We start from the raw sequence: 18,314 nt of genomic DNA on the forward strand, positions 1-18,314 counted from the left end.
AGTAGATTAATAAGAATAGGTTAGCTGAAAGGTGGGAAAACTCTTATAGCATCTTCAAAGGAAATGTCAAATCTTAAGTGGAATGACATGCAATCAAATTTGAAGAAAATAAGAAAGTCCAACCTTTATGTCAATTCTACGTAGATTGGCATAAAAACTTTTGGCATAAGATTGTTATGAGTATACGAGACAAACTCAAACCACCATGATTAAGGCTCATAAAAATGAAATTATAGCTCTTAGTAGTAAGGTATGGTTGAGTATGAAAATGATATTTCTTCATTAGCCAAAAATCCAAAAGATTTGGCCTTTCTTTTCATTTTCCCTTTCACAAATGGTAAATGCGTAATCATGGACATTTTCAATTATATCTTCCTATCATGTTTTTGTGCAAGTCTTGGATCCCCATCTTAATTGACATTGATTTCCAATTGAATTTGTATAGATCTTCAATTTAATATGTACAATAATTTTTTTGATACATAATGTATGTGTATAGATCGATGAAGGAGTTGTGGGTGTATTTTTATGACTTTTCATTGCCATTGGTGGCACAAATCAAACCAAACGAGTCTCAAATCTTTTGCCAATGCAACAATTGGAAGTATCTAGTTGATGAGAAATTTTTTAGTGTGTTAGAAACACGGTCTAATACATTAAGTGTTATACCACAAGTGGTTGATTTTTTTTCTTTCAAGTCTCCAGCCTCTTGTGTTATAACAGTTGATAACTTGATGTACCGAGACGTGTTTCTGACACACTGAAAAATCTCTCTTAATGAATGGATGAATCGGATAAAATACCAATGTTGTATTACTCTTATACTACATGATGACAAGGATATTTTATTGAGTATTGATGAAGAAAGTCATTGCTTACACGCCTATCGTTCGAAAGACTTGGACCGCAATGCATCAATTAAATCTCAAATGTTTAATACCTTATCTTCCATCCCATAACCAACAACACTTAACATGTAAAGGTGAACTAAATAGAGTAGAGCATGGTTTGGTTTTAGGATTGGAAAAGATGAATATCATTCCTTTATTGTTGCTAGTGACTAGTGTACTGTTTGTTTTTTGGATGAGCTTATATAATATGAGTTAACTATCAACGTGATATTTTGTGTCAGTGATAGAATGCATTTAAAGAAATTTTCATACATAGTTGCCTTATTAGCACAAAATGTCATAATAATGATGTACATATACTATGTAAGTCCTTATTCATGTCATGAGTACATGGTCAGCTCCAATCAATTGAAACATGAATTTTCAATTCAATTATTTATAGATCAAAATTGACCCAAATCGACAAATTGGGCCTAATTCAATCACATTACAAACCCAAACCAAAATCCAGCCCATTACCGACCACAACATCGTCAACACAAACAGGAAACAGAGTCCAGTCAACTCGACGGTCAAACACGTCTCAAGTAACTTTCCAAGTTCGGAAACAAACGGCACCGGAAATAGATAAATATTTTATTGTGACCGGTATACGAGTAGAATATTATCTGTTTTTAAGGGTGAAAATTTTTATTTTTTAAATTATTAACTTTTTAACACACGTAACTACAATTTGAATAGTAATATGTAATTTACTATCCCTATACCCATTACTTAAAAAATCTCTCCGGAAATACATTAATCCCCACGTGAATTTCATTGCCATTAGCAAACGCCCAATGATTCTCTCCGTCGTGGGTCCCGCCAAGGTTGACCGTCCACCACCACCATTAAAACCCACTAACAAGGGGCAGCATCAGCAACCAAAAAGTCCTCCATCATCATCCCAACGGCAGCGCTCCAGGAGCCGTGCGTCTACAGGATCACAGGCAGCCCCTGCTTATAAAGCTCCCTCCTTTTCTTCTTCTTTGTATTGACTTCGTTGCTCGTCCTTAGATTTCAACCCCGCAATCTGAGATCGGCAGAAATGGCGGAGGCTTCGTCGCAGGGAGGGCACACCACTCTCTTTTCTCCGTACAAGATGGGGAAGTTCAATCTCTCTCACAGGTCAGTCCTTCCCTTTTTGATGGTACAATACTTCGCGGATGCATCAAGTTTGGTGCTTCCTTCTCAGGACAGTTCGCAGTTGGTCTCATTTGGCGGGTTCCGATTTCTTCCGAAATCCGGGAGCGTATATTTGTCATTTGGTTGTTTAGCTTGGGGGTGTTTTGACGGATTCGTCCTTTTTGGCAGGGTGGTGCTGGCGCCGATGACGAGGTGCCGGGCGTTGAACGGAGTGCCGCAGCCGGCACTGGCCGAGTACTACGCTCAAAGATCAACCGCCGGCGGCTTTCTAATCAGTGAAGGCACTATCATCTCCGACACTGGGGCCGGGTAATTTTGTAGTTTCCGATTGTTTCTCATTGGCTTTTTAGTAATTATAGGGTGGCACTATCAAATTTTGTAGTAATCATCTCCATTATTCACTATTTTGGAGATTTTAGAAATCTTTATATTTTAGTTATTTATTATGCATCGTAAAATCAGAAATTATTTGACGTTTTTTACTTAAAATTAAACACAAATAGTACTTGACGAAAACTGACCGCACAATGTATAATAAATGACTAGAATGCCTAGGATCCTCACAAAGTGGACCTCAAAACTAGTCTGCAAAAAACTGAGTTTGTACTAGTTTTCTATAGTTAATTCAATAGGTTAATCAATGTCTAGTACAATGCTTCATTTCTTTCAGCTAATGGTTTAATATATTACGTTGTCAGATTATTAAATTAAACTCGAGTAGACTTGTTTAAAATTCGGTTTTGATTTACAATCTAATAACGTTAAGGTAAAATGGTGGACTGTTTTTATTAACACGCTTCAATAATGTTTTGTAGTTTGAACTCTTTACTATTTCACACACACTTCATCGTGTTAATTTGAATCCATTCGCTCTTTTTTTGGATATCTAGGTTTTTGTCAAAGATAAAAGTTTTCTGTGAATTTTTTTTTTTCTCCAAATGATGTGCCTTATTGATATTGAATTGTTAATGTGGAAGCAGATTTCCGCATGTTCCTGGGATTTACAACGACGAACAAGTGGAGGCATGGAAGAAGGTGGTGGACGCGGTTCATGCCAAAGGTGCCATTATTTTCTGTCAACTCTGGCACGTTGGCCGTTCATCTCATGAAGGTAAACTTCACATTCAATCAATTGTTGCAATAGAGTTTGGTTTAAGGTTTTGAGCAGTGAACTGATTGTTTTTACTTTTAATTTGAATTGATTTAGTTTATCAACCTGCTGGGGGAGCACCAATATCGTCAACCAAGAATCCTGTTTCAAGGAGGTGGAGAATTCTGTTGCCGGATGGCTCTTATGGCTTTTACCCTAAGCCTCGAGCACTCGAAACCCATGAAATTCCTCAAGTTGTTGAGCAATATCGCCAGGCTGCCTTGAATGCCATTCGTGCGGGTCTGTTTCTATGGCCATTTTTCATTTCTATGTTTCATTTTCGTATAGCTCTGAGTCTTATTGTGATTCATTTTCATGTTGTTTAGGTTTTGATGGAATTGAGATTCATGGGGCACATGGCTATCTCATTGACCAATTCTTGAAAGACGGGATCAATGATCGAACAGATGAGTATGGTGGATCGCTTGAAAACCGGTGCAAATTCTTGATTCAGATTGTTCAAGCAGTGGTTGGAGCAATAGGTGCTGATAGAGTTGGGGTCCGAATGTCACCAGCTATTGATCACATGGATGCTGTTGACTCTAATCCACTTATTCTAGGTCTGGCAGTGATCGAAAGGCTCAATAAGCTCCAACAAAACTGGGGCACAAAACTGACCTATCTTCATGTGACTCAGCCTCGCTACGCAGCCTATGGTCAAGCGGAAGCTGGAAAACCTGGTAGTGATGAAGAGGAAGCTGTGTTTATGAGGACTTTGAGGAAAACTTATCACGGTACATTTCTTGCTAGCGGAGGGTTTACTAGAGAGCTTGGAATGCAAGCTGTGGCTTCCGGGGATGCTGATTTGGTGTCCTACGGTCGCCTTTTTATTTCAAACCCTGATTTGGTTCTGAGATTTAAGCTTAATGCACCCTTGACCAGGTATAACAGGAAGACTTTCTACACACAAGATCCTGTTGTTGGGTACACTGACTACCCTTTTCTGAACAAATCAAACGGGAAAGAGGAACCACTCTCCCGTCTCTGATTTGAATGTTTTGGAAATTGTACTTGTACCATTTGGATATCGAATTATCTGGTTCAAATATTTTAAGGTTACCATTTGGATATTGAGTGATCTGGTTCAAATAATATAAGGTTATGTGGTTGTTTACATGATTTTGAGATGATTTTGCTTTTGTTTATGATTGCTTCTGACAAGGCTAAAAAGTACGAGAGATTGCTCTTTTGACTATTTTTTTCCAAAAACTGAAAAGCGCTTCTAGGTCATGGAAGCACTTTGTGATGTGCTTCTTCAAGAAGCAATTCCAAGTGCTTTAGCATGGATTGCTTTGGCTTTGAATACAAATTTTGTACGTGCTCTTTTAGCAGAAGTTGTTCTTACATGATCAATTCTGAACAAGCTAATTGGTTAATGTTTTATAGACTTAAGAGCTTGAAAATACAAGATGAAATGGAGTAGAAAGCGCACAGAAAAACTCGGATATGTGACTTTATTAATGCGTATATACAAGTTTTTGTTGAATCCTTAAAATACAGGATACACAGGTTTCTTGTTGGGATAAAATATTCCGAAGTTTTGCTCCTCTTCGCTAGGTTTCTGATTCTCATTAAACATTGCAAAGACGAAGCCTTCTATGTAAGCACCGGGTCTTTTCGGTGTTCCTACGTTGGAGGTTATATGTCTTACGAAATTTCTAACATACGTCCCGGCAAGTTCTGTATCAGTGAAATCTCCGTTCCCAGCAGATGGCCAACCACTCTCGGACACCACCACGGCTACATCAGGTCCCCCGGATTTCTCTATTGCTGAGAAAAAAGCATCAACTGTGGCATCAAATAGGTTGTAATAGCTCAAGTTCCCATCTTGTAACCCGGGTTTTGTTGCCGTAAATTGAGCGTAGTCTAAGGGAATATCGGAAGCTTTTGCCGCATAGGCAAAGTAAGGATACACGTTGATCATAAGGGGCGACCCTTGATAATTCAAAAAGGGACAAATGGAAGCCATGATACCGGCTGCCTCTCCGCTGAACTGACCGGCTGAAGGTGGATATGAAACTCCCAAGGCAGTCGCTGGCAAAACAGTGGTCACCCTTAGGCTTTGGTAGTGGTATTCGTCGATGGTGTGCTGTAGATACTGCATTACTTGCCAAACAAAGCTGCCTAATTCCCCGGGTATAACCTCGTTTCCAACGGCAATGTAGTTGAATTCAATGTCATCTATGTAGGGCTGTACATTGACAGCAAACCATTGATCCACAGCTTCTTGACTTTCCGACAAACTGGCTAAGTCTTCATTAGGAATGCCTAGCACTATGGAGATTCCTTGCCCCATCAGCGCTTTGAGTACCTCCGGATTAGGATTGAACAGCCTCATCTTGTTAATATGGTTGTCTTTGAAGAGCTGAACCACATCTTCGTGAGAAGGCAGGTTATCCCCCAACGTCCCATAGTTAACACCGATGTCAAGTGTCATCTTAGCTTCCACAATTTCTATGTTGTGGTTGTAAATGGTTGCTAGGAATGATAGAGTGAACGCAATCCATTGCAAAACTGCCATCACTTTCTGATCACTGAGTGCCTTATAATATAAAACCTGCATAAAATGTACATAACAAACTGATGAGAGACGAAACAGAAAGCTAAACTGTGGAGCTAGCTAGCAGTATAAATATATATAAACTCACTTATAGGTTGTATATATACATTTATACATGAATTGGTTGCTTCATTAAAAAGTTTTATCAAGGATTTCAAATGGTAGAATCAACAGAATAACAGTTACACCCTCAAAACTAAAAATTTTACTCTACTATTACACTACGGCTAGTTGATCGTATCTTTCGAAGGAAAAAAAAGGTATGAATAAAGAATTGCATGCTGATACATCCTACCTCAAGGAACACTAAGCAGATTAGCGGCGCGCTGTGGTTTTTTCCGGAAGGATTTGATTAACTGAAGGCTGATCCAGATGATGAAAATGGAGTCTGTGGAAAGTGACCATTCCTCTCTTTATATATATATGTTTAACTGTTCTGCAACAAGTACAGATTCAACTAATTGGAGATAAGAACACAATTTTCGGGGAAAAATGGTGAATTAGGAAGTCCGCAAATTAGCTAAGATGCTACAACAAACGGATAACAGAAATCCACAAATTTTCACGAAACCTTAGTATTTGTTTTGGTTTCTTTGATTCGTTGAATCCCCATCACCACTCGTCATGCTCGTCACAGATTTTCATTTATTTTACTTTTGTTTCCTTGTTTGGTTAACTGCTTACTTCTTTAGTTTTACCCATTTAATTGTATTATTTGACTTTCAAAGTTACCTTTCTTAGTATGATTGCGGAAACAAGGGACTAAGTGAGTCCATTTTGCTCACACATGTGTGGCCTTATCCCCTTCTAAATTAAATATTGTCGTGTGTCTAAAAACTAATTTTGGGAAGTTATTCCTGATAAAAGGAGAGATTACTGAATTAATTTCGCGGATAATTACTTAAGTAATTGAGCTCGTTTGGATGTACTTTTAAAATAATTGAAAGTGCTTTTGATGAAAATGTTTTTAGAACTAATCCTTAATAAAAATGAAAGTAAATTATGAAAAAGCACTTGAAGTGCTTTCCGCAAGAAGCACCAGCTATGTGCTTTTGGAATCCAAAAACATTATTTTTTGTAAAAGCGCTTTCAGTTATTTTAAAAGCACATACAAACGAGCCATGATTCATAGAGTGTAATAGTATATCTTTTTCTTTGATTGTTTAAAAAATAACGAAAAAACATTCATTTTCGAACATCCACATCCAGTGATGTTCTCCACGAAACCATGTTATTATGGCTCGAATCCATGATTGAAGTTTACATTTTTTTGCATTCCAATTTCCATCCAATTCTTCTTATATGTTCAAATTTCGAAATTTAATAAACCGATATGGTGTTGCAATTGAATGAAATACAGGATGAAATCAAGTCGAAAACTAAAAGAAAACTCAGATGTGTAACTTTATTGATGAATACATGAAAGATTAATTACATATCAAATTGATATGTTGAATCATTAAAATACAGTGTAAACAGGTTTCATGGTAGGATAAAACAGTCCGAAATTTTGCTCCACACCAGCTGGTTTCTGATTCTCATTGAACAGGGCAAAGATAAAGCCTTCGATGTAATGACCAGGTCGTTTTGGTGTCCCTTTCAGGGAGGTTACGCGTTTCATGAAATTCCGGTTATATGTACCAGCAAGCTCCGGACTAGTGAAAATTCCGTTCCCGGCAGAAGGCCAGCCACTCTCCGATACCCCCACCTCGACACCAGTTCCCCCGACTCTCTCCATTGCTGAGATAAAAGCATCAACGGTGGCATCAAACAGGCTGTAATAGCTCAAGTTCCCGTCGTGTACGGGTGTTGATGAATTAAATAGAGCATATTGTAAGGGAGCTTTGGTAGGGTTTGATGCATAGGCAAAGTAAGGATACACATTGATCATAAGTGGCGATCCTCGAAAAAGTAAAAACCCACAAATGGAAGTCATTACACCGCTCGACTGTCCGTTGAATTCACCCTTTGAAGGTGGAAATGAAGTTTTTAAGGCAGTCCCTGGTATAACAGTGGAGACTTTAATACCACGGTAGCTCCTTTCGTCGAGGATGTTTTGTAGATACTGCATTACTTGCCAAACGTAGTTTCCTAAGGGACCGGGAATAACCTCGTTGCCAACGGTGATGAAGTAGATGTTAACGTCATTTAGGTAGGGCTCTATATTGTTATCAAACCAGTTGTTCACAGCACCTTGGCTTTCTGCCAAAGCTTTTAAGTTTTCATTAGGAACGCCTACCATGACATCAATGTTTTGCCCCCTCAGTGCCCAGAGTACATCTGGATCAGGATTGAACAGCCTTACCTTGCCAATACCATACGCCTTGAAGAGTTTAACCACTTCTCTAGGTTTAGGTAGGTCATCCCCCAACAATCCATAGTTAACACCAATGTCAACCGAATAACCATCCACAACACCTTGAATCGCTGCTAGAAACGACAGCATGAGCGCAATCCATTGCAAAACTGCCATCACCTTCTGATAACCGATCGAGTGCCTGTTATATATGTAAACCTTCATAAGTGTACATAATAAACTAATGAGAGATGGGACAGAAAGCAAAAACTGTGGAGCTAGCATCCTGTCCAAATGGACCGAAATAGTATAATACGAAACTATATATAGCTTAAACGGAGGACAACCTTCCATATACGTACAAATTCTCTTAGAAAGCATATACGTATAATATACATACATATACATCCATACATAAATTTGTTGCACTCTTTATGTGATTACTTTCATTGTAATCAAAATATTGATCCTCTCAAATTTCTTGCACTCCTTCCATACAAATTTTTAGATTATGCACAGGAATTTTTTCAGGAAACAGTTCTATCAAGAATATCCATCCAATGGTAAAATCAACAAAATAACAACCCTCAAGTACAGATCGTATTCTAGAAAAAAAAAATGAAATAAGGAATAGCAGGTTGATACTACCTCAAGATACACTGATCAGATTAGCGGCGTGCAGTGGTTTTTCTACAGGAAGGATTGGATTGCCTGATCCAGATGATGAAAGCCTAGTCTGTCTACGTTATCTAATTTGAGTCTCTGATAGGTGTCCATTCCTCTATATACACACACACACTAACAATTAGTGCTCTACAATTACAGATTCAACTGATTCGAGATAAGACGGTAATTTTATGGAAAAAGATGGTAAATTTGGAATTGGACAAATTAGCTAAGAATACAATTTTTTATTTTATTTGAATTGGTGATGAGGATGCATGCTATTGACTGCTCTAACAATTTGGGCTTAATGAAAATTTGAGAGACTTTAATAGATTTATAAATCTATGGATTTTTATGGAGTTTAATTGATTTGTAGAGATTTCATATAAAATTTTGATTCAATTCTCTCGAAATCTCATGGGAAGAGGTGAGATTTGTGGATGCTTAAAATACACTACGAAATCTCTCTAATTCCCTCTAATTCCTCAACTTTCTCAAATTCTTTAAAATCAATTTCTAATTGAATACACTTGGAATGTTATAAACTTCTTTAAAATCCTAATTGAATACATCCGGATTTCTAAGAATTTTAATAAACTACCTTCAAATTCTAATTGAATACACCTTGAATTTCAGAGAATTATTTAAAATCCCGATTGAATACCCTTAGATTCATTAAAAGAATTAAAATCCTTCAAAATCTCAATTACACCCCCTCAATTAACATTTTACTCTTTATAGCAAGTTTTCGTCATTTTATACTTTTTATTGACATTTTGACCAATATTTATCCATATTTCTCTGTTCGATGGGGAATTCTACTAAGGCTGTAAATTGATTTGAAACATTTCAAATTTGCACTAGGTTCGTAGATGGCGGTTTACAGCAGTGAGGAAAAGCAATCCTATCCTGACAACTAAAATTTAACCCATTAACGATATCCGTTGTCAAAAAGTAAAAAGTTGTGAGTTTCTGCATTTTTCATTTCTATGTTTCATTTTCGTATAGCTCTGAGTCTTAATTTGATACATTTTCATGCTGTCACCGGCGATTGCTCGCATGGATGCTGTTGACTCTGATCCACTTATTCTAGGTCTGACAGTGATCGAAAGGCTCAATAAGCTTCAACAAAACTGGCGCTCAAAACTGACCTATCTTCACGTGGCTCAAAACTGGTACATTTGTTGCTGGGTTCACTAGAGAGCATGGAATACAAGCTGTGGCTTCCCGGATGCTGATTCGGTGTCCTACGTATTGAGGAAATGAATTCTTTCTAAGAAAGAGATTAACGATCTTCAGTTTGAATTTTTTCTAAAAAAGAGACTGATATTATATCTCTCTGATCTTTTTGTTTCTGTGGATGTAAAAAAATCACGTATATGTTGAAAGACAATAGAACAAAGTTTGTGATCTCTAACTCAATGAATGAGCGAGTCTACTGATCATTGATATTTATACAGTACAAAGCTAATAGTAATCCGTGGAGGACAAAACTAATGTACAAGTGATAACATAATTACAATTCAAAGTAGATTAGAAATTGGACTCCTGATAGGACTATATCCAGTCGTGGAAGAAGATAGTAGTGGTTTATCATATGTGATAATCAAAGGCATTATGTTTGAAAGTGTTAAAAAAGATCTAGGAAATAGTAGACCCCAGAGTCTTAAATTATTTTTTTTGGAAATTACTAAAAAATAGTAGCCAATTATATATGAAGTGTGCTTATCGGTAAGCACACGTTCCATGAGTGAGCTGAAAATTTACAAAGGTTATTACCAGTAAGAACGCTTGTAAACTTTCAGATCTACTAATGAACGTGTTCTTACCTGTAAGAACACGTGTAAATTTTCAGCTCTATTAATGAACGTGTTTTTACCGGTAAGAACACGTTCATATATGACTAGCGTCCTGTTTTGTATTAATTTCTAAAAAATTAATTTTAAGCCCTAGGATCTACTTTTTCCTAGATCTTTTAAAAAAAATAAAAAATTATTCCGAAATAATAAGCAAAGTGCTAGAAAAATGCATGTCATAACAACCCTCACGAATTGTCAGCAGAATGCAGGGGATGACATGTCTTGACAAGCCATGACTTGTCTTGACATGCTAACCCTCCCATTGTGGCACGCCATAACAAGACTTGTGAATTGTAGACAGAATGCATGACATGTCATGACATGCATTATGTCGACAATTCACAACGCTTATCATGTCGGGACCAACATTGATGTTTTGGCGTGCCACGATGCAAGGGTTAGTGTGTCATGGTTATGCATTTTTCTAACATGCGCTAACCTTCGCATTGTGGCATGCTAAAACATCATTGTTGACATGCGATGACATGTCACAAGTCTTGACAAGCCATGACTTGTCTCAACACACTAACCCTCCCATCATGGCATGCCATAACAAGCCTCGCAAATTGTCGACATAATGCATGGTGTGTCGGGGCCAACATCGATGTTTTGGCGTGCCACGATGCGAAGGTTAGCTTGTCATGCCATGCATTTGTCTAACACTTTGACACGCTAACCCTCGCATCGTGGCACGCCAAAACATCACTGTTGACATGCATTTTGCCAACGTTTTGAGCGCTTGGCATGCGATGGGAATAATGTTTTAAAAAATTCGCCTCGGAGCATGCCAAGGCGGCCTTGGGGGGGGGGGGGGGGGGGGCGGCAGCAATTTCGCCTATGTTTTGTGGGAGTGGATGAAAAACTCGCCTAACTTCGTCGGGGCGCACCTCAGGGCGTTTGATTGGGCGTCGGCTTTGTTTAAAAGTTGACAAAACCTGGAAAAAAATCCAGTTGAAATCTGGGTTTTTTCTTGGGTTACAGGGAGTTTGGAGAAACGAAGAAGATGCAAGCTTTTGTGGCTGATTTTTCTCTTTCCTAACAATATTTTGTCAGCATATTCTTATAGTATTCTTTTTTGTAAGTTTTTGTTTTTATATTATTTTCTATATATTAAAAAACTAAAAGATAAGCACAAAGAATTTTTTTAATATTTTTTTATATATAGACCTAAAAATCTCAAAAGATATCCGTACTTTTTAGCATAATTTTGTTATATATTATTCTTTGTTTTTCTCTTTTAAGACTCTATATATATCTCATCGAGATATTATATGTGTGTGTATATAAATTTAGGTTTTGTGAGACTTCGCGCCTAGGTAAGACTATCCATGGAACGCCTCACCTACGCTTTCGCCTTTTAAAACATTGGATGAGAATGTTATGAGATTAGGATGCCGTGCCATGCATTACCAAGAAGTGTCTTCAGGGCTTGATATAGGGAAGCATCAACAAAATGATGCCGTGACATGCATTACCAAAAAGTGTCTTCAGGGCTGAATAGAGGGAAGCATCAACAGGATGATTACGTCGATAAACAGAATCAGAAACTGTTCTCTGTTTTGAAACTCTACTACGTTTTGTGTATCATATCTTTGTTTTGTCAATCAATAAAATCAGAGCTCCTATCGTATACTGGTTTGTCAATCAATAAAATCAAAGCTCCTACAGTGTACTGTCGAAAGGCGAAGAGAGCTCGAATGAGTGTCATCAATGCTTAATTTAAATTTTAGTCACAACTTATATAAATTTATATAATACCTGCAAAGTATGAGGTGCATCAAACCCAAAGTCAGTCGTGAAGCAGGGGCCTCTAGCAGAGCAAAGTAATTGGTACTACTCACTTATTATCTGCAATGATCCATGATTGTTTGCACCTTGGCTAGAGAAAGATGCCTCTTCCGTTTCTGTAAAATCAACATCACTCCTAAAATTTCTGTTCTCACTAGGAGAGCCCTGCAAGCTGCATAAAACGCTTGCAAATGAAATAAATACAGAAGGTTAGACCTTAAATGGGCCATGAATCAGTAAGAAACCAAAAAGATAATAACTGACGTACCTGGAGGAAGAATCAGAGCCTTCGTATTGATAGAAACGCAGGAGAGGTAGGACAGGATTTGGTAATTGCCTTTCTACAGTGTGCCTGTTTGTAAAGAAATCATCAACGTAGGCCTCACAAACTTCAGCATTTGCACCACCAGGTTCTCTTTTGAAACTAACCATCTTGGTTTCACGATCAACTGGAACAACAACATTTCCACTAACCCTTCTCGTCGTCAAGTTAAAATCCCCATCAAGCACTTGATTATCTAGGTGTAAATCTCCCTGATTGAGAAAACTCCACTGTTCCATTCCGCACGTGCTGCTCAGTTCTACTACTTAGTGATACACAATTTGTAGTTTCTTCTGTATTATCTTCCAAAATTTTACCATTGTCATAATCCTTTGGGTTTTCTAAATCTAAAAGATGCATGCCTTGCGTTAATCATACTAACCTTTTTCTTCTGTGCAGATGCTACATGGAAATAGCAATCCAGAGGGTTTCAGCAACCTTCAAACCAAGTACTGTACAAAATGAATCATCCGCGAAATGAAAAAACAAATTCACATTAAAACAAAATCATATACATTAGGGTCGAGCAGAAAGAATTAATTTCTTGTCACATAAATGAATTAAATCAGTAGAAGAATATAGGAAAGAAGGGCTTATCGTCTTAAATAATTTCTGTTAACTTGAATTGACAATCATAGTATATTTTTAAACATATATGAATCTATCAAATTTAAAGAGTTCAACCTGTTAAAGTTAATCATTTGCTTTAAAGTTAATCCTTTTATGTAATATGAAATGTTTTGAGTCTCTAATATAATGCCACATGTATGGCTAAGATCTTTTGTAAAAGGGCTGTCTAAATGCCTTATTAGATGTCCCATGTGCTAAAATCAAATTAAGAAAATATCTCTTTGTAAGAAAGATCTCTCTACTCTTTGTTTTTCCTGTATCCTCTCTGCCCTCTGTTTTCTTATTTTGCTGCTGCTACTGCCTCTTAAAAAGATTTCCATCTTTCTCATTTTTATTCAAGTTTTATTAATGATGAAGATGGTTTGAATACCAACATGGTATCAGAGCCAATTTGATCAAAGAGTGGGGCGTTTTTTTATTCTCAAAAGGGGGAAAATTCTAAGTGAAACCCTGGAGTCAAGATTTTCAAATTCATGGCTGGTTCAAGTAGCAGGGGAGAGATTCGAACTCTTATCTTCAGTGGAGTGAATTATGACTTATGGAGGACAAAGTTGAGAACAATTTTTGTATCTCATGATTTGTTGAGCTTGATTGAAGATGGCTATGTGGTACCTCTAAATACTGTGGTTTTGACAGAGTCTCAAATAAGGGAACTGAAGGAAAATATCAAGAGAGATGCAAAAGCTCTTGGGGTCATCCAAAATGCTATCTCAGATTAAATTTTTCCGAAAATTTCGAACGAGACAAATGCCAAATCAGCTTGGGATGTGCTAGAGAAAGTCCACAGAGACTCTACTAAGGTAAGGGCAGTCAAACTCCAATCTTTGAGAAGAGATTTTGAGTACATAAGAATGAAAGATGATGAATTGCTAGATGATTACCTGAGTGGATTGTCTGAGATTATTAATCAAATGAAAAGTTATGGTCAATCATAGAGGAGACTAAGGATTTGTCAACTTTGAGTGTTGAAGAATTGATTGGTTCACTCAAAGGTTTTGCTCAAAGACTATCCAGGCATGACAACAATGATGTAGAAAATGCTTTCCAAACACTTACAGTGAGTCCAAAAACTGAAGCTGGTACAAGTCAAAGCAAAGCCAAGTCCAACAAGAATTGGAAAGGCAAAAACAAAGTGTGGGAAGGAAAGGGTAATTTTGAAGAGAAGAAAAAGGTTGAGAAGAGTTCGTATGTTTCGAAGTGAAAAATTTGTGACAAAGCTCATTCTGGTGAATGTTGGTTCAAGGGAAAAGTGAAATACCACAAGTGTAGCAGATTCAGGCATATGCAAAAGGATTGTACCAACAAAGATAATCAGCTAGCTCACTACACCGAAACAGAAGGTGAAGAGACCAATATGTTTTATGTTGGTCATGATACAACCATCCAAGAAGAAGCTAAAGTTTGGTTTGTGGACAACGGCTGTAGTAATCATATGACGGTGAATAAGAACATTCTCCATAATATTGACACTACAAACCCAACCCGAGTGAAGATAGGAAATGGGCAGCTAGTCGATACATTGGGAAAAGGTACTATTTTCGTGCATACGAAGAATGGAAAGATGTTCATCAACGATGTCATGTTAGTTCCTGATTTAAAGCAAAATTTGCTAAGTCTTGGACAACTCATTGAGCATGGCTACTACTTGTATTTTGGAGACAATACTTGCAAGATATATGATGGGAGGAATCGTGAACAACTTTTGGCTAAGATTGAGATGAGGAAGAGTAGAAGCTTTCCTCTTACAATTGAGTAGGCAACTCAATTTGCACTCAAGATGGAAGTGCAAGAAGATTCAAAGCTATGGCATAAAAGGCTTGGCCACTTGAATTTTCAAAGTCTCAAGAAGCTACAAGAAAAAGAAATTGTGCATAGGTTGCCTATCCAAGAAAATGAAGAAATCTGTGAAGGTTGTGCACTTGGGAAACATCATAGAGATTCATTTCCACATGGTAAAGCTTGGAGAGTAAAAGCTCCGTTGGAATTGATTCATACAGATGTTTGCGAACCCATGAAGACCTTTACTCAAGTGGGAAACAAGTATTTCCTAATCTTTGTGGATGATGATTCCAAAATGACTTGGGTATACTTTCTAAGATAGAAATCAGAAGTGTTCTCAATCTTTAAGAAGTTTCCAGCTATGGTTGAGCGACAATCTGGTTATCTAAACAAAATTCTTAGAAGTGACAGAGGAGGAGAGTACACTTCCATATAATTTGATAAGTTTTGTAAAGATATTGGCTTAGAAAGGCAGCTTACTGTCAGCTACACTCCACAACAAAATGGAGTAGCTGAGAGAAAAAACAGAACCATAGACGAAATGGCTGAGGCAATGTTGCATGACAAGGGAATGCCTCAATATTTGTGGGATGAGGCAGTTAATACAGTGGTTTACTTGATGAATAAGCATCCGACAATGGCGGTTGAAGGAAAGACGCCATTTGAGGCATGGAGTTGAAGAAAGCCTTCCATGAATCACTTCAGAGTGTTTGGGTCAATCTGCTTTGCTTATGTTTCGAAAAAAACTAAGACAAAAACTTGATGAGTCAAGTGAAAGATGCATTTTCGTAGGCCATGCTTTACACACAAAAGGGTACAGACTCTACAATTTAAAAAAGAAGAAAGTTGTGGTTTGTATAGATGTTCTCTTTAGTGAGAAGTCTACGTGGGATTGGAATCAAGCAACCATTCGAGAGGAATCTGCATTAATCAGAATTGAAGAAGAAAATCAGCCAAATGAAGAGGAAATTGAGCTGGAAATTCCACAATTGTCACCTGAAAACAGTCCTCAAGTTCACTCTCTCATACCTTCGAGTCCAAGTTCAATGCCGGTTCGGTTAACTTAAATGAGGTCTATGAAAGCTGCAATTTATGTGTTGTAGAACTGGAAAACTTTGATGATGCAGTGAAAGAAGATACATGGAAGGTTGCAATGCAAAAGGAGATCAATGTTATTGTGAAAAACAAGACATGGGAACTAGTGGACAAACCTTGTGACAACTCCGTCATTGGAGTAAAATGGATTTATAAGACTAAGCTCAATGAAGATGGTTCCATTCAAAGGAAGAAAGCTAGATTGGTAGCAAAGGGTTATTATCAGAAACCTGGGATTGACTTCCAAGAAACCTTTGCACCGGTAGTGAGGCATGAAACAATCAGTGGCCTTATTTATATAGTTGCTCATAAGGTGTGGTTTCTACACCAACTTGATGTCAAGTCCGCGATGTCAAGTCCGCTTTCCTAAATGGAGTCCTAAAAGAAGAGTTGTTCGTTGATCAACCTTAAGGATTTGTTCTTGAAGGACAATAGCACAAGGTGTACAAGCTTAAGAAGGCACTTTATGGCCTGAAACAAGCTCCGAGAGCATGGTATGGAAAGATCGATTCATATTTCAATGAAATGGGATTTCAACGAAGTGAGAATGAACCTGCCCTCTTTGTCAAAACCGAAGGTATTTCAGATATCCTTATCGTTTCCTTATATGTTGATGATTTGGTTTATACTAGAAGTAGTGATAAAATGATCTTGAATTTCAAGAATGACATGATGAGGAAATATGAGATGAGTGATCTACGCATGTTGCATTATTTTTTGGGAATTAGTATCATTCAATCAAATGATGGTATCTTTATTACCCAAAAGAAATATGCAAAAACGCTTCTAGAAAAATTCAAAATGGTTGGTTGCAAGCCTGTTGCAACACCTCTAGTTGTGAATGAAAAGTTTCAAAGATATGATGGTAGTGGTGATGCTGATGAATCTATGTATAGAAGCCTAGTTGGGAGTTTGTTGTATTTGACAGCGACTAGACCAGATATTATGTATGCTGCAAGCTTGTTGTCCAGATTTATGCACAAGCCTACTTGCATTCACTATGGAGCTGCAAAGAGGATCCTAAGATACATACAAGGTACACTTGACTTTGGTATTATGTATGAAAGCAATGTTGAGTCAAAATTGTATGGGTTATGTGATAGTGATTGGGGAGGTAGTGTGGATGACTTGAAGAGCACATTTGGCTATACTTTTACACTAGGGACTGGTGTATTCTCTTGGCCATCTAAGAAGCAGAAATCAGTTGCACTATCAACGGCGGACGCTGAGTATGTTTCGGCTTTAATTGCAACTTCTCAAGCAGTGTGGCTGAGAAGAATTATGTAAGACTTTGGTGAGAAACAAGAATCAGCAACTCCTAACCTTTGTGACAACAAGTCAGCTATTGCCATGAGCAAGAATTATGTTTGTCATGGCAAATCAAAACATATTGCTTGAAGCATCACTACATCAGAGGTGTTGTGGAAGACAAGGATGTGGATGTGGTCTACTGTAAGATAAAAGATCAAGTTGCTGATATCTTCACCAAGGCATTACCAAATGACAGATTCATCTGCCTAAGAGATTTTTTGGGAGTGAAGTAGCAAAGCATTAAGAGGGAGTGTTAAAGTTAATCCTTTGCTTTAAAGTTAATCCTTTTATGTAATATGAAATGTTTTGGGTCTCTAATCTATTGCCACTTGTATGGCTTAGATCTTTTGTAAAAGGGCTGTCTAAATGCCTTTTTAGATGTCCTATGTGCTGAAATCAAATTAAGAAAATATCTCTTTGTGAGAAAGATCTCTCTGCTCTCTGTTTTTCCCGTGTCCTCTTTGCCCTCTGTTTTCTTATTTTGCTGTTGTTGCTACTGCCTCTTAAAACGATTTCTATCTTTCTCATTTTTATTCAAGTTTTATTAATGATGAAGATGGTTTGAATACCAACACAGCCCACAAATTTTCAGTTTAATATCGTTTTCTAGTATAAACATGAAAATAAGGTACAAAACCTTTTATATTATGCAATATATGAGTCAATTCAGCAATTGATTAATTTCCTAAACTCCCAAAAAAATTGAAATCAAACGAAAAAAACTGCAAAAATAGATTCATATCTTAGTTGAACGATTCAAAATCATCATCCGTCTGTCAAAAAGTGCTTGTTTTTCTCAATAAGAGCATTTTAGGATTTTAG

At 37.3% G+C, this 18,314-nt stretch overlaps 5 protein-coding genes across 5 annotated transcripts; 3 read left to right on the top strand and 2 right to left on the bottom strand.

Moving 5' to 3' along the window:
• Positions 1 to 1,762: 1,762 nt before the first annotated feature.
• Positions 1,763 to 4,302, top strand: LOC137748448 (12-oxophytodienoate reductase 3-like). The gene is made up of 5 exons (XM_068488599.1): positions 1,763 to 2,018; positions 2,205 to 2,345; positions 3,017 to 3,147; positions 3,244 to 3,426; positions 3,513 to 4,302. Exons 1-5 carry the CDS (start codon positions 1,939 to 1,941, stop codon positions 4,172 to 4,174), a joined length of 1,197 nt encoding a protein of 398 aa, XP_068344700.1. The 5' UTR covers positions 1,763 to 1,938; the 3' UTR covers positions 4,175 to 4,302.
• Positions 4,303 to 4,424: 122 nt separating this feature from the next.
• LOC137748449 (probable glucan endo-1,3-beta-glucosidase BG5) lies at positions 4,425 to 5,707 on the bottom strand. Its single transcript, XM_068488600.1, has one exon. The coding sequence runs from the start codon at positions 5,705 to 5,707 to the stop codon at positions 4,676 to 4,678; it is 1,032 nt and encodes a 343-aa protein (XP_068344701.1). The 3' UTR covers positions 4,425 to 4,675.
• Positions 5,708 to 7,151: 1,444 nt separating this feature from the next.
• Positions 7,152 to 8,219, bottom strand: LOC137746675 (probable glucan endo-1,3-beta-glucosidase BG4). Its single transcript, XM_068486676.1, has one exon. It carries the CDS (start codon positions 8,217 to 8,219, stop codon positions 7,206 to 7,208), a length of 1,014 nt encoding a protein of 337 aa, XP_068342777.1. The 3' UTR covers positions 7,152 to 7,205.
• A 5,561-nt stretch (positions 8,220 to 13,780) lies between these two features.
• On the top strand, positions 13,781 to 15,063 carry LOC137747720 (uncharacterized). The gene is made up of 3 exons (XM_068487879.1): positions 13,781 to 13,999; positions 14,227 to 14,364; positions 14,551 to 15,063. The coding sequence occupies exons 1-3, from the start codon at positions 13,781 to 13,783 to the stop codon at positions 15,061 to 15,063; spliced, it is 870 nt and encodes a 289-aa protein (XP_068343980.1).
• Positions 15,064 to 15,627: 564 nt separating this feature from the next.
• LOC137747721 (uncharacterized mitochondrial protein AtMg00810-like) lies at positions 15,628 to 17,468 on the top strand. The gene is made up of 3 exons (XM_068487880.1): positions 15,628 to 15,760; positions 16,190 to 16,494; positions 16,617 to 17,468. Exons 1-3 carry the CDS (start codon positions 15,628 to 15,630, stop codon positions 17,466 to 17,468), a joined length of 1,290 nt encoding a protein of 429 aa, XP_068343981.1.
• Positions 17,469 to 18,314: the final 846 nt, after the last annotated feature.

Source organism: Pyrus communis, chromosome 10, assembly GCF_963583255.1.
Source record: "Pyrus communis chromosome 10, drPyrComm1.1, whole genome shotgun sequence".
Classification (NCBI taxonomy): Eukaryota; Viridiplantae; Streptophyta; class Magnoliopsida; order Rosales; family Rosaceae; genus Pyrus; species Pyrus communis.

Coding starts and splice junctions, on each gene's coding strand:
- LOC137748448 (XM_068488599.1), top strand. CDS start 1,939: ATGGCGGAGGCTTCGTCGCAGGGAGGGCACACCACTCTCTTTTCTCCG. Junction 2,346..3,016: donor ATCTCCGACACTGGGGCCGG/GTAATTTTGTAG, acceptor ATGTGGAAGCAG/ATTTCCGCATGTTCCTGGGA. Junction 3,427..3,512: donor CTTGAATGCCATTCGTGCGG/GTCTGTTTCTAT, acceptor CATGTTGTTTAG/GTTTTGATGGAATTGAGATT.
- LOC137748449 (XM_068488600.1), bottom strand. CDS start 5,707: ATGGCAGTTTTGCAATGGATTGCGTTCACTCTATCATTCCTAGCAACC.
- LOC137746675 (XM_068486676.1), bottom strand. CDS start 8,219: ATGGCAGTTTTGCAATGGATTGCGCTCATGCTGTCGTTTCTAGCAGCG.
- LOC137747720 (XM_068487879.1), top strand. CDS start 13,781: ATGGCTGGTTCAAGTAGCAGGGGAGAGATTCGAACTCTTATCTTCAGT. Junction 14,000..14,226: donor GAGATGCAAAAGCTCTTGGG/GTCATCCAAAAT, acceptor TCAAATGAAAAG/TTATGGTCAATCATAGAGGA. Junction 14,365..14,550: donor ATGCTTTCCAAACACTTACA/GTGAGTCCAAAA, acceptor TGTTGGTTCAAG/GGAAAAGTGAAATACCACAA.
- LOC137747721 (XM_068487880.1), top strand. CDS start 15,628: ATGGCTGAGGCAATGTTGCATGACAAGGGAATGCCTCAATATTTGTGG. Junction 15,761..16,189: donor GACGCCATTTGAGGCATGGA/GTTGAAGAAAGC, acceptor TATGTGTTGTAG/AACTGGAAAACTTTGATGAT. Junction 16,495..16,616: donor TTTATATAGTTGCTCATAAG/GTGTGGTTTCTA, acceptor GAAGGACAATAG/CACAAGGTGTACAAGCTTAA.